This window comes from Parasteatoda tepidariorum, chromosome 9, assembly GCF_043381705.1.
Source record: "Parasteatoda tepidariorum isolate YZ-2023 chromosome 9, CAS_Ptep_4.0, whole genome shotgun sequence".
Lineage (NCBI taxonomy): Eukaryota > Metazoa > Arthropoda > Arachnida > Araneae > Theridiidae > Parasteatoda > Parasteatoda tepidariorum.
This window is the reverse complement of record NC_092212.1, coordinates 63,081,764-63,097,750: the sequence shown is the minus strand read 5'-3', so window position 1 is coordinate 63,097,750 and position 15,987 is coordinate 63,081,764. Positions and strand designations below refer to the sequence as shown.

General features: G+C 31.4%; 1 protein-coding gene across 1 annotated transcript in view; it reads right to left on the bottom strand.

Moving 5' to 3' along the window:
* LOC107440006 (uncharacterized) overlaps positions 1-14,218 on the bottom strand; it is a 30,247-nt gene extending 16,029 nt beyond the window's left edge. Inside the window, exons 1-3 of the mRNA XM_043052028.2 lie at positions 14,168-14,218; positions 13,076-13,210; positions 198-7,469 (exon numbers count right to left, since the gene is read on the bottom strand). Of these exons, the coding sequence (XP_042907962.2) occupies positions 198-7,458 (7,261 nt within the window). The 5' untranslated portion in view covers positions 7,459-7,469; positions 13,076-13,210; positions 14,168-14,218. The remainder of the gene's footprint in view (positions 1-197; positions 7,470-13,075; positions 13,211-14,167) is intronic.
* Positions 14,219-15,987: the final 1,769 nt, after the last annotated feature.

Sequence of the window (15,987 nt, the reverse complement as noted above, 5' to 3'; positions counted from 1 at the left end):
TATCAATGTTATACATAATTTAAGCCATGTCACTTTAAAGAATGAACAGGTCAATAGTTCAAAAATTATAAGAATGATCCGTTTTTATAACAATGCATGGTTAATGAACAAAGAATAAAACCAAGACGGAAATCTTAAATTACTACATTCCATAACTAGTTTTCAAAACAATTTCGTACTTTCTTTATTTCAAGATCAAAGGTTAAGCTTAATCCATTCAGCAATATTTTTGTGTCCGTTAGTCACAACAACTTGGAATAAACTGCGGTTCTGTTCATTTCTCGCATTTGAAACTGCCAACTTTTCTTCGGATTGCAGATTTTCTAATTTGGATATCAACTTGATGTCTCCAATGGAAGCACCAATAAAAAGTTCTTCAACAAGTTGTAGAAAATCAGAAATTTCTTCTACTGTGGTGTAATCTTTTGGCGTTTTTCCATCCTTATTTCGTATGTTATAGATGGCACCGTACTTTAGGCAAATCTTTACGATTTCAAAGCTTGCAGCGGCGTGCAATGCAGAATTGCCACCATTCCTTGTTCTTGCATTTACAAATGTAGTCAATTCATCGGAGCTATTTTCTTTTGCATGCATTAGAAGTTTTTCGGCAATTTCAGCGTGCCCTTTGGATGACGCAATGTGCAAAGCTGTGTTTCCCTTTTGGGTTGTCTGCATAACATTACATCCATTCTTTAATGCATCGTTTACTAAAAATAAATGACCTTCACTCGCAGCAAAATGAAGAATGGTTCTCCCTTCGGAATCAATAGTTACGAAGTTGAACATTTCTTTAATAAGCGTCTCGTTTGATGCAGGAACTTGCTTAGTTTTGTCCAAATCATCCGAATTTGACGAATTTTGCAAATTCAACAAATCTACATAATTTTTCATTTTTTCTACCTGCTGATCCAATTGTAATGCTGCTGAATGATTATTATCTCCCATAATCGCTTTTTGTTTTTCAACACTGTCTTTATAAATTTTGATACCCTCTTTGTATTTACCGCTCTTGAATAGGAATTCTCCAACTGTCATTTCCGTATGTAAAGTATCCATGTGCTCTGAACCCAACATTTTTTTCTGAATCTCTAAAACTTCTCTTAACTCTTTAAGAGATTTATCAGTTAAGTTTTGAAGGCATGATAGACGCCTCATGCTAAAAAGCGCCAACAGAGTTTCCGAATGAGATGAAGTTAATACTCTGTTGTTGTACTCATAAACACATTTATAGCATGTCAGAGCTTCGTCATATTTACCCAGGTGAGTTAAAGTATTGCCAAGACAATCTTGAGCTAGTACTGTCAGAGGATTGTCTGGACCAAACATTTGAGTAAACTTTTTAAGTGCAATGTTGTTTTTTTCCAGTGCATCTTGCGGCCGCTCTAGTGCACATAATACTTTCGTCATATGGCATAATGTAGTCAAAGTAGGAACGTGATCTAATCCAAAAAGTTTGTTTTGTTCTGAGTAAACATCTTCAAAAATCTTTAAAGATTCTGGAAATCTACCTAAGCTGTGGAAGATTGTTGCAATAAAAAATTGCGTAATCAAGGTACGACCGTCGCTGAGGCCAAAGAGCTCCTTCTTTTTTTGGAATATTTTCTCAAAAATATCAAGTGCTTGTTTATACTTTTGTTGTTTATACATTATAAATGCTGACATTTCATCGGATTCCAATGAAATTGGATTATCTAAACCAATATTTTGAGCTGTTTTCTTCTGAAAATCGTTTAAATTGGTTAAAGCTTCATCATAGTTTTCCTTAAGTGTTAACTTGATACATTCATCTCTTGATGTTTGACAGTTTTTGAAGAATATATTGTTTAGATGGCTTAATTTGGGAAAATCATTGTGTATAGCACAAGTTATTAGAGTTTTCCCTTCCTTGTTTTTAGCACACGCTACGGATTTTAATGCATAAGAATTTTTCAAGTTTTCTAGCGTACTTAAAATCTGAATATTGCAATTCAGCACACATTTGAAAGCGTGATCTATTAACTTTAATAGATCAATAACATCATTGCTTGAAGCTAGACCAAGAGGAGTTTTCGTGTCTGCTGTCATTGCATTATATATAGCACCGTTTTCTAGCAGAGTCTTAGCTGCTTCAAGTTTGCCATACTTTGACGCATAATGAAGTGGTGTGGCGTCGTTTTTTCCTCCAGCATTTGGTTTTCCACCATTTTCTAATAAAATTTGAATAATGTTAGCATAACCTTTCCAGGCCGCGTAATGTAAAAGTGTCGCATCTTTTAAATCCTTCGCATTGATGCAAGCTCCTTTTTCAATCAGTGATTTTAAATTTGAAATATTGTTGCATTTGACGGCCAGAAAAAGCTCTTTAATCATTCGTAACGTTTTTTTAATACTTTCATTATCAGTAAGATCCAAGGGCGTATTATGAAAGATGTTGTCAACGCAGTCATACTGTGCACCATTTTCAAGAAGTACTTTGAGTACTTCATCAAAACCAAATTTTGCGGCTAAATGAATTGGTCTTATTCCATCATCTCTAGATTCATTGACATTTATTCCGTTGTCTATTAAATATTTAACAATTTCTGTTTGCCCTGTTTCAGCAGCATAGTGGAGTGGCGTGCTATTTTGATAGCCACGTTCTGTTAAGATTTTTTCATCGATTTGAATAAAATATTTCACAATATTCAAATTTCCGTTTCGAACTGCTGAGTGTATTGGTTTTGAGCCTTCACAATCAGCTGTATTTAAGGTGGCATTATTGCTTATAAGAAATTTTATGATGTCTAGGTGACCACATTCAACAGCTATATGTAAAAAAGTGTATTTTCCGTCTAATTTTTCATTTACGTTTACATTTGTATTCTCGAAAAATATTTTCACTGAGTCGAAATGACCTTGCCATACAGCCAGCTCAATGGGTCTTGGATATTTTGTTGTCACTTTATTGAAATCTGCTCCCCTATCTAACAATATTCTTACGATTTTGGAATGACCTCGTGCAGTTGCTATATGCAAAGGTGTAGTATCATCTTCAAAGACAATGTTCACGTCAGCTCCATGCTTTAACAAGAGAGATACAATATCATCAAAACCACTCTGAATTGCCAAAGGCAAAGAATTGTTAATGTCAGTTAATTTGGAAACTTTCTTTTTGTCTAAAATGTAAGACACCAATCGTTCCATGCCTTTGAGGGTAGCGAGATGAAGTAAAGTTTCACTTTTACCTCGAAACTGTTTCTCGATATCAATTGATTTATTTCGAAGAAGAATTATGCATATATCCTCGTTACCCCGCACTAGAGCTTTAAAGAGTGGGTCACCATCATTTACGTCTGCTTTTTTACTAATTAAAAATCTTGTTAATTCAGCATAATTGTTTTTTGAAGACAAGCATAACACAGTATCGCTTTTTAATGTTTTGGATTTTAAAGAACATTTCCCACTCGCTATCAGTATATTAACTATCTCAGGATGATTACTGTTAACAGCGTAATGTAAGGGTGTAAATCCTTGTTTGTCTTGGATATCAATGTGGGTCATTAAATCGATTAAATATTGCACGATTTCAATATAACCAGAGCTGCAAGCTAAGTGCAAAGATGTTCTGCCATAAATATCTCTAACTTCAATATCAGATCCTTTTTCTAAAATTTTTTTAAAAACGCCAAGCCTTCTTGATTGAATTAAATTATAATTACTTTCTATACTATTTAATTCGCAATAGTCGTCCAGAAAGACCAGATGTGCAGAATTTAAAGCACAGATATGCAATAAAGTTTGCCCTTCATTATCAACGGAATGAGTATCAGCCGATGCAAGTAGTAGTTTATCCGCTATCTCAAAGTAACTTAGTCTTATGGCAGAACTCAAAGGTGTTAAACCATTTTTATTTGAAGTATTAATTTCAGCTCCACATTCGATTAGCCGACTTACGATATCTGTGGAACCATTTCGTACGCTTAGATGAAGAGGAGTGTTATCATTATCATTCCTTGCATTAATGGGCGCTTTGTTATCAATTAAAATATTAATCAGTTCTAAATTCTTATGTGGTATGGCATACTCAAATAAAGAAGCGTCATTCTTTGCCACATCTTTAATGCTTAAACCGTATTTAATTAGCGTTTTTAATACATTGATATGTCCTTTCTTAATGGCTATATGCAAGGGTAAATGTTGTCGATCTCCTAAAGCGTTTACATCTGCACCATGTATCAATAAAACTTCAACAGTACATGAGTGTCCATTGCTCGCAGCGTAATGAAGTGGGCAGTTATCAAATATATCTTTAGCATTTATGTGTGCTCCTTTTGAAATCAATATTTGAACAGTTTCCGTATGACCAGCGTAAGAAGCTAGATGCAAAGGCGTAACCAATTTGTTTGCTGTGGAGTTAACATCTGCTCCTTTATGAAGAAAATAAATCACCATGTTTGGAAGACCCATATCTGCTGCAACATGTAAGAACGTTAAATTTTCTGAATTTCGGATCGAATTTATATCTTCTATATGAGGAAGAAATAAATCTACAATTTTCACATTGTCATTAATCACAGCTTTAAAAACTGGCGTATGAAATAGTGGCTCCACATCAATTGTACCCAAGTGTTGAAGTAAAGTTTTCACAACGTCAAAACAACCATTTTCAGTCGCAATATGAAGGGCTGTTTGATTTTGTTTGCACATTTCATGAACTGATATTTTTAGTTCCTTAATTATATAATTTACTATGTCTATACGATCCAAAGCTGCAGCGACGTGGAGAATATTTCTATCACAGAAATCTTTAACATTTGGATTTAATCCACGGTTAATTAAGAATTTTACATTATCAATGTTAGATGATCTTGAAGCAAAATGTAAAGCTGTCATCAAGTCGCTGTCTCTTCCATAGATATCAGCTCCTTTTTTTATCCAGTGTATCACATCATTGAAGGAGCCATTAGAAAAAGCACAAAACAGTCCTTCTTGATTTTCAACAATAGATTTTGCATTCGATCGATTCGTTTTGTGTTTGATGGCAAAATTTGCTTTCCGATAGATATCGTGCTTGATAATCTTCACAGCAAATAAAAATATTGACTGAGTTGAATCCATTAAAATATCAACAACAGGATTTCCATGTGCTAAGTAATTCCTTAGATATCTGCCAACTAATAGAGGATCATCTTCGTCAGATATCTGACTAGTTATTAAATAATGATCAGAATCCTCTAAGCTAGCCAAAAGTGATAATAGAAGCATTTCAATTTCTACCTGTATTTTGAAATTATTTTTATACCTAAAAAATGAATCCAGGTCATTTTCAGATAGATTATGCTCGCATACAATTTTCCTTAAAGCTGCTATATCCTTTGACAGGATATCCTGATAACATGTGGTTGAAGACTTTTTTATTTTTCTAATATAATCAATGGTTATTTTTTTAGTTTTGGTAAAGTTCTTTTTGAGTTCTTGCAAGTTTTTAATTTCGTGCTCTTCACTATTAAATATGTAAACAATTTCAGAAATTATGGAATAAAATTTTAATGAATCCCTTTCTTCTATTTTATCTTTTACGCTCTTTGCTAACTCATTTAGCAATAATCCCAGTCTGCTCTTGCCTTGCAACATGGTTTTAGGTTTTAGGTATTTTAGTTTTTCTCTGATAAAATTCTTTACTCCAGAAATCAAACTACCTCCCATTTGACTCTGAACAATGTGTGCACTATTTAACAATGCCATGGTTAATTTAAATTCGTTCCCTGAATTTTTCAAATGACTCTTTTCAAATTTAATGATATCTGCTATTTTTGAGAAGATAATTTCTTCAAAATGTGATTTTTCCTTTATAATTTCGCTTAAATCAGATATAAGCTTTTCCAATGTATTCATAATAGCGTTACTTGGTAGAATGTTTGTTAAATCAGGTTTAATAGTTAACAGTCGAATCATACGAAGCATCTCATTGAATTCATTCATGTCTTCACATGCACAAACTCTCTCCAACAATGTTCTGACAGTTATAAAATTTATTTTCTGAAGTGCTAATGTGATTCCGTGGTCTAATTTTTTCACGTCATTCTGAACAAATGTGTAAAAGTCAGAGCCATACATTTCTTCAATGTCTTTACAGGTTGTTAAAGGGAAACCATGCGAAAAGGAATCTCGCAAGAATTTTAAAATAGCGTTAGTTTTGTCAGGTATAAACAACATCAATATGTCATTTGTTTCAGAAGACAGTTTAGGCGATTCTAGTGTATTTTTTAAATTTTCTCCCAAAACTTGCAGAGCTCTAACAATAACAGTTTTCCCGTTATTTTCAAGATTGTTTACTTCTGTCATAATGTCGACATATTTTTTAATGATATGGAGAGATTCATGATCACGAATTATCCGATAATTTTGGTAAAATTCTTCAAATTGTGGATATTTGGAAATTATGCATCTTACCACATCATCATGTTTTACGTTTTCAGGAAGCTTACTTAACGCTTCTTTGCTCATATAATTAATTTCTTTGGTTTCATTGGCCAGGCACTCACAGAAATTAGTGAGGTATTTTACAAAGTCATTCTCTGTTACAAAGCAGTTGATGTAACTTCCTTGATTACTCAGATACCGGATGAAGGAGATTAAGTGAAATTCCATCTCTTCCCAAGGAATTTTATCATATGTAGATTTCAGTCTTTTTTTGGATAACATTATATTCTGAGCTATTTTTTTCGCTAAGAAAACCATCAGATACTTTGATTCGCTGTTTTTGTACATAGTTTGAACTAAACCACTATACTCTAAAATAAGTGACAAACTTTCCTGGATATCGTCATGAGAATAATCAGTTGAGTCTGATGGAATGACTTGCTCAAAGTAGTTGTCTAGCAAAAAGCTGTGTATATACATTTTCATTTCGGTTGATACATCAACATTTTTTAGTATTAACTCACTCAAGCTTTTTGACAGGAGAAAACACAGCTCTTGGATGTGTGTCGAAAAATAATCCAATGGCCACTTCTTCATCAAAACCTTTAAAATCTGTGTATTTCCTGTTCGTACTGCGTAATAAAAGGCATTGTGACCTTCATCATCATTATCGGCAGGCGAAGGAAAAGTTCTACCGTCTTTACTGGAGAGATCTCTCAGAATAGAAGAATTTTCATTCAGCACGTGATTCAGGATTTCCAATCGGTTGTATTTGCAAGTCATTATTATCACATTCGACTTTATAAAAGAATTGTCGTCGCTATCAAAGCAAGACATTAAGTCGGTAAAAATGTTCAAATCACTCAGTAATGCCAAGATTCGACATAATCCTCGAAATAGTACTCCATCATTAGTTTTAATGGATTTTTTTATCGCTTGTAAAGTTTTCATGCAAAGATTCTGATTTCCTTCATTGTACTGCTGAAGCTGGTCAATTGTCGCAATTTCTGTTTTCGTTAGCAACTTGAATAACTTTTGTGTTTGTCTATCGAATTCCATCTTTGTTTTATTCATCATGGATGGTTAAACTGTTGGAAAAGAAGAGTATTTTATAGACAGACTTGAAGTTTACATTTAAAGTCATAACTTGAATGAAAGCTTAAATTAAAGGTTAGGAAATATTTTTGAAGAAAGGGGTTGATAATAGCTTCATAAAGAAATTTAGCTTGGAAATTTGCAAGAAATGGGTCTGACGGAACGATGTGTTTTCTTCATTGCGGCTTGATACATTTCTGAGAAAAATTTAGTTTAGCATAACAAAAGGAATATTAATTAGTTACATTCACCGAAATTATTATCCAAGTCATTATTTTCATTTAAAAATGTTTAAATTCTAATGCATACAAATTTTTACATTATTTTAACCTGTAATTTTTAATGGCAAAATACTGCATTTGAACAAATTTTGTCGAATATTCTCGGAGTTATAAAAATTCGAAAAAAAATCTGTACTTTTAAATCAATTTCTCAAACAATGTTCAACTAATATCGTTCAAATTTTGGAATTTTTTGGTTCAGAATAAAAAGATAAGTAAAATATGCATTTTTTACAACTCAAATTTTTTTAAAAATCTTATTGAATATTAAAAAAAACTAATAAATTAAAACTAATTTTTTCTACGAGGAATTATCATTAAAAAATGAATTACATAATGGTTTTCGATTCCCTTTGCACTTCCCGAGAGGTGGCGATATTATCATTTGAAATCGAAATTCTGATATACCGACAAAGTATGTTTTTGAGTTTGATTTCGAAACTTAATAAATAACGCTAATCAATTATTTCATTTTATAACCGTCGTTGAACAGTCGACCCAATTTTTGAATTTGCGACTACTAAAGGTAGCGTTGTAATTTTCTACTCCGTATCTTTGTAATTTTGTACGTAATACAGAAGATAATGAAACTCCTGTATCAAATATTGGGTAAAATATGTCTTTGTGGAGAACTTTTTGATGGAAATCACCCACATTTGCGTTACATGGATATTGAAACCACGAGACCCTCTCATGGTTACCCTCAGGGCTAAAGAGAATATAAGGGCTAGTTCACTCTTTTGAGGAAACTCTCGCCACGCCAAATCTCCGACTTTCGCCTGTGACTTCACGGTGGCGCAACGCTTGAACTGTTACTTCAAGAACGAAGAGTTCGGTCTAACTAGTTCTAACTAATATTGGAGCATTCTTTTTTGTGACATATTCCAAGACATTCGCTGTTTTCTATAATTATTTTCCTCAGTTTCCTTATGTGAGTTACAAAAATTTAAAATTATTAACAAAATGCCAGTGTGTGCGATTGCAACGTGCAAAATCTGATAGAAACACAAAGGAAAAAATGTAGTTTTCAACGTGTTTCCTAAAGTAAATGAACAACTATGTAAAGAATGGCTTCAACGTTGCAAACGAAATAACCCAGTTTTATATAAAATCTGCATGAATATGCAGTAAGCATTTCTTGAAAGAAGATTATGAAGTTTGCTTAGATTGCCGATTAGAATGTTTTTAAAATTGTCCTAACTCTACCAAGTGCTCTCTTATAAGATAAGATTAATTGGGAGGATTAATTGTTCCATCAACAGCATGGATGGAAGTTTGTCAGGAATTTGAGAACAATTTTCAAAGTGTACATGGAACGTTTTACAGAAAATCAGAAAGTATCATCAAAGAACTTATAAATGAATTAGAGGGACGATATCCCGCAGCGAATAAAACAGCAATGTGCTTATTTTGTCTTTCAAAACTTTTATAAGAATTCGCAATGTAAATTGAAACCACCCAGTTACTTCAAAAAGAAAGGCCGACGAACATATTAAAATATGGATAAAGTCAACGAAAAGAAACTTAAATAAAAAGTATAAATAATTAATAGTTAAAATTTTCCGAATTTCATAACGTAATTTTTAATGTAGTTATTCTAAATATGTATGATTCTTAAACTATTTTCTTTTAAATTTAAACATCTATAAGCAATTGTAAAATTTCTAATATTATTATGAATCTAAATTATTATTTTGTTACATTAATTAGCATTTAAGGCTGTTGTTTCCTAATGATTAAGTATAAACCAATTGCCATTTACAGCATATTTTAAATTCAGGATTCTAAATTTAACCCAACTTTACAAATTATTGTTATCGAACAATTTGTAACTAAAAAAGTGTCGATATATGTATTAAAATTTTTTACAGTAGAATAATAATAAAAATAAAAGTTTATAACAAAGAAATATTAGTATAATAAAAGTTAAAAGCGAAAATTTTAAAAAAGTATTTATAGCGTCATTTGCGATAACTAGTAAGATATTTTTATAAGTTTAAAATGGTACTTAATTAAATATTTTGGTAAAGAAAAATTTTTAGCTATGTTTTTCAAGGGAAATAATGTGCTAATTGTATAAAGTTTGAAATTTAATTTTAAGAAAAAGTCGAACTTATTTTTACAGGGAGAATGATGCTAAGTTTTCATAATATTTCTGCTTGCAATCTCCAAGATCTGTGTACACAGTGACGTCATGAGGAGAGAAATCGTAGCTTCAGTTCTAAGAGAGGAATAAACTAACCCTTCTATTCTCTTCAGCCCTGGGTTAGCCTAGCGGCATGGAAATGCGGTCGTTTTTAAAAGATATGCGTATGTTTTTGCTCTGACTACAATCAAGCCTTTAAGTCGGACTAAAACAGAAAAACCTAACAGTAGATCCACTTCAATTATAGTTGATTTTCAGGAGAAATATATAAATCTTTAATATTATTAATTATAAACTATTCTTCATTGTAAACACTTCTCTCCTCTATTTAAATACACTTCAATTTGTGGCATACATGGTATTTTGTATTTTCAAGTCGTAAGAGTCGTCTGTGGATATCATATTTAATATTTCCATACCCTCAATTGTTGCCTCAATTTTAATACAGATCAATTTGTTGCCTTCTGAACACTTTAACTTGTTACCTAATGAAAACTTTAGTTTGTTGCGTACTGGCCATTTTAATTCGTTGCCAACATGCTTCATGACATTTTAAGTCGTAAGACAAACCGTGAACATCATATTGAACATTTCATGCCCACACTTTTCACATTTATTTCCATACACTTCAATTTGTGGCATACATGATATTTTGGTTTTCAAGTAGTAAGAGAAAACCGTGGATATCATATTTAATATTTCCATACCCTCAATTGTTGCCTCAATTTTAAAACAGATCAATTTGTTGTCTTCTGAACACTTTAATTTGTTCCCTATAGAAGACTACAGTTTGTTGCGTAGTGGACACTTTAATTTATTGTCTGCCTGCATGCTACGTGCATTTTCAAGTAAGTAAGAGAAACCGTGGATATCATATTGAACAATTCCTTACCCTCACTTGTTTACTCTTTTACAATACGCTTCAATTCCTTGTTTACTGAACACTTCAATTTGTTGCATATATGCTATTTCGCATTTTCAAGTCGAAAGAAAAAAATGTGGATATCATATTGAACATTTCCGTAGCCTCACTTATTAACCCATAATTTCAGCCACGGATTTGCGCGAAATAGATTTGCACAGGAAAAATTTTTTTTAGTAAATAATTTTATTCACGGATTTGCCCGAAATGGATCTGCACATGGCAAAATTATATAAATTAGCAATGAAAATTTTTAGTGAATAATTTTAGCCACGGATTTGCGGGAAATAGATTTTCACATGGAAATATTATATAAATTAACAAAGAAATTTTTTAGTAGATAATTTTAGCCACTGATTTGACGGAATTGGATTTGCACATGGAAAAATTATATAAATTAATAAAGCAATTTTTTTACTAAATAATTTTAGCCACGGATTTGCCGGAAATGGATTTATTAATGGCATATGGAAAAATTATATAAATTAACAAAGAAAATTTTTAGTAAATATATCTACAATAATACATGATTAACTCTATAATTTTATATGGAATATTATTACTTTAGTTGGGTATCCATTGTTTTTTATCAAATTTTGAAAGAGTTTATTTGTTTTTTGGATAAATAAATATTAGTACATATTCTTTTAATTCTACTCATTTCATTAAAAGTGGAATACCGCAAGGATCTAATTATTCATCTATCTTAGCTAACTTATTTTTGCATTATTATGAAAAAAATTATACTCTTAGTATTAAATTTGTTTTTAGATTTATTGATGATTTAACTATCTTTAATTTTCAAGATTATACTATTTTTTCAAATAATATTTACCCCGAGGAATTAATCTTGCTTCGTAATCATGATAATAATATTAATTTATATTTTTTGGATTTGGGTATTAAAAGAAGTAAATATCTGCTTTGTTCATTTATACGATAAAAGAAATGATTTTAATTTTAATATTAATTAACTAATTACTTGGAATTCTAATGTTTCTATGAATATATATTTAAATACCATTTTTAATGAAATGAATAGAATTAAAAGAATATGTAGTGATATTTATTTATCCAAAAAACAAACAGATAAACTCTTTCAAAATTTGATTTAAAAAAAACAATGGATACCCAACTAAAGTAATAAAATTCTATATAAAATCATTGAATTAATCGTATATTTTGGACTTATTTGGTGAAAATTTTCTATGTTAATTTATATAATTTTTCCATGTGAAAATCCATTTCGGGCAAATCCGTGGCAAAAGTTATTTACTAAAAAAATTTCTTTGTTAATGTTTTCCATGTGCAAATCCATTTCGGGCAAATCCGTGGCTGAAATTATGTGGAAAACAGCCAATTCATGTTTCTTCTATTTTATATATTTTTTTTAATTCTAAAATTATTTATTGTCAACTTCTTTAAATTATCCCGTATAATATTACTTTGCGCACATCCATTTTCGGGCTCATCCGTGGTAACTAACAAATCAAACGCACTTAATGCAGCAAGAACGCACTGTAATACAAAACTGCCCTAGTTACGCTTTTAGCTCAATTTACGCTTTTGTTTTTATTTTTTGCAATCCGGCAATCTTGTTACGAAAATATTTTAAATCATTATTGAAAAATTTCCGCTCATGTAAGTTCATTTGAATTCGCTACTCGCTTTATAGTTTTTATCTCATGTTTTATTCTGTTTTTTCTCTATATTTTATTTTCTGTTTTTACGTGATATTTTTACTTATTGTGTTCTATTTTATTTGTTGTAATTTTTTGGTAAAATTTTATGAGTACTTCTCAAACTATTGCATTGATATATTTTGCTTTGGCTATATTGATGCAATATTAGAAAGCACTCTTTCTTGCGGATATAATCGTGTGAGCTGATGAGAAGATTATATCTTTTATTTTCTGGTTTTTTGTTATTTTTATTACTTTTTATCCTTTTTTCCCCTTTGTTCATTGCTCTGTAATTTTCCCCTTGTTTTCTCTACATTTTGAACATATATATATATATATATATATATAATGAGCTGTAGATGTTTGACAAAAATTCACATTCACACGATTAGATTTTTGTAACCATAGTTTTAACTTGNTATATATATATAATGATAATAAGCGTCTAGGGTACGGCAGATTGCTAAAAATTATTATTATCTAATATATTTGCAAATCAAAAAACTATCACACTTCATTCTAGCAATAAAGTCTTTAAAAAAAATGTGAAAAAATTTCAAAATTCTACCTGTTAGAAAGAAATGGTAACAAACAGTTCTGGTCTCACATGCAATCTACAAAATTTGATGGAACAGATATGCACATTCGGTTTAAGAAATTTTTTCTTTGATCATTTCAGCATTTTTCCTTTTTCTACATCAGGCTATTTTAATAAATTAACAAATATAAATTTAGTATATAAATGGCATTTTTTGATAAAATGTGAGAAAATAAAGTAAAATGTATCATATTTAAAAATCCTTTATTTACCTTCCTTTAAACTTTTTTAGAACGTTGAAAGATCTATTTTCCTATATACTCACCATCATTTAAATTAAAAACATAATACCTCTTGATTACTAAATCAAATACTCAATATTATTCAATTATCATGTCACTGAAGCATGTCACACATTCTGTTTCTCCAATATAAAAACCAGCTAATAGCAGCCAATTTTTATATTTTTTACAAAAAATTAAAAAAAAACTAAATAAAAGCTAACTCTCATCAAATGTTTATGCTGAACATTGGTGGTTAAAAGCAATGCTAATCACATAAAGATTTATCTTCAAACACTTTATTTATTCCAAAAATGTAGTTATTCTTGGTCCGGTTATAAACAGTGAGTTTATTTTGAAATATCGTGACAAATCAGTAAAGTATGAGCTGTCAGTCGCAAATTACGAATGAATTCTCCTTCAAAACTACAAAATATTACTCAAACGATGGCTTTGCTTCTCATTGATTCGAACCATTCTAACATACGCAATTGGGACAAATTAGTTTAACATACAACCATGTGATCTTCGTGCATTTATTTGTTTACTTTATTCATATTTAATCATACTTAAAACCATCTCTAAAAGCTATTATCCAGTTGTTTAAATAAAAAGAATACAATTTGAATTTACTTTTAAATTTAAAATGCAACGAACAATTCAGAAAAATTGGCGATTGAAATGCTCAAAAATGTTTTGGAACTTTTATTTAATTGTTTAAAGTATAGTTCCAGTCAAACGACTTAAACTTACCTAATTTATGCGAGCATAAAAAATTAAAGCAAATAGTATTGATGTAATTAAATTTTAGTAAAATAATAAAATAAACAATTCATCTTACCTCATGTAATAGTAGTTGTTACAGTCATGAACAAACCCTATCGCTTTCTGTGCGAATTGAATAAAATAATTCCTTTTAAAGAGTTTTCGTAGAAGTGATAGCTTCAACTGATAAATAACCTTTCCTTTGCAGATAATAAGCGAATAAAAATGTAAAGCGTTGATAAAAAAATATCAATATGCATGTCATATCTTTTTGTCGTGTATATGACAATGATAAATCAGACTTAAATAATGATTTTTCCCCTTCTAAAGAAATTGCTCAGTACAACAAATTTACATGGCTGTTTGTACTCTGAAAAAGAGAAAAGAATTGGTAATAAAGTCAGTTTATGCACCATTCGGATTTTTATTCTAAAATTATGGTAAAATAACTAGCAGAAGTCTGTCCATACGGATAACAATAAAATTTACCGTTTAAAAATTTTGCCTTTATGGTTTGGAAGCCGTTTACAGCTTGTGTGGTTATCCGACCATGAATGCAAAACTATGCACGTTTTTCTAACCATTCACAATTAGCATGGTTTCAAAACGGTTAAAAAGAAATGTAACGGAGCACAGTAGAAGCTTTGCTTTTTGTTAGGTTATAGGCAATGCAGAGTGCAGGACACTAGAAACTCCTGAAGCGCTGAAGGGAATGGAGTTGGAAATGTTGATGTGTCAATGATGGGACTCGGGCCCCTGTTCTGTCTGTCATGAGACTGGAAAATTTGCCCTCTCGATTATAATATGCACACAGTTTCAAGCAGCTAAGTGATTTCATTAGATGGGCTCAGTTGGGGCGATAAAATTCTGGTTGTTTAACCTTATTAGGTGAAAGCAGTTAATAAACGGTTTTCTCACAGTTGACAGTGTCATTACCATCTTTTTTATGGTTATTTGGCAATTTAGTTTGAATATGGTGAAATAAAAATTAAATAAATTGTTATTTGACCAACCACTTTTTCCGAAAAATTTCTAGCAATGTAGCAACCTTATTTTCTGGAGAAGTAAAATATCCGGACTACCAAGACTTATTACAAGTATAACATACAAAGACGACTGTTATATACACTGAGTGGCCAAATTATCATGACCACCCCTTCAGTACGGCGCAATGCGCCCCTATACGGCGCAGTGTGCGTCGAACAGTCCATTCAGAGACGTTCACAGTTGCTCCTTGATTAAGATCACTTGCAATTTGTCACACTGTTGCTATCCTGTTTCGCTGCACAACCCTGGCCAGCCTTCTCTCTGATCGAGCATTCAGTACCCTGTGAAGACCACAAGTCTGACGTTGAGACCCGGTTTTTTGCTTGATTGTCCATTCTTTGTACACATTAACAACTGCTGATCTAGAACACTCCACAAGTGCAGCCGTTTTGCTGATACTCGTTCCGAGACATCTCGCACCCACAATCACTCCACGTTGAAATTCAGTTAAATCACTTTTCTTTCCCATATCTGAGCAAGCAACACAGTATTACTGATGACTCATTTGTCCAGCATTCCCGTGTTATAGTTATCTTGCCCTCTAGTGGCAGCGCTGTGACGCAATAACTCATTTGCATAAAACTCTGAGGTGGTCATAATAATTTGGCCACTCAGTGTANTATATATATATAGGCAGCATAAGCTTGTGCAGTGAACGTAAATATTTTTATGGTTAGGTGTCATTGTGATTTTTCTGATAATTAATTAAAATTATTGAATTTGAGATATTTTCGAATCAGTATTCGCTCAATTGTTCACTCCAACTGAGAGGCGTGAAAGTGCTTTGTAGAATAATTTTCTTTTTAAAAAAATATGTGATTGTTTTCGTGAGAGCAATTTTTAACTAAC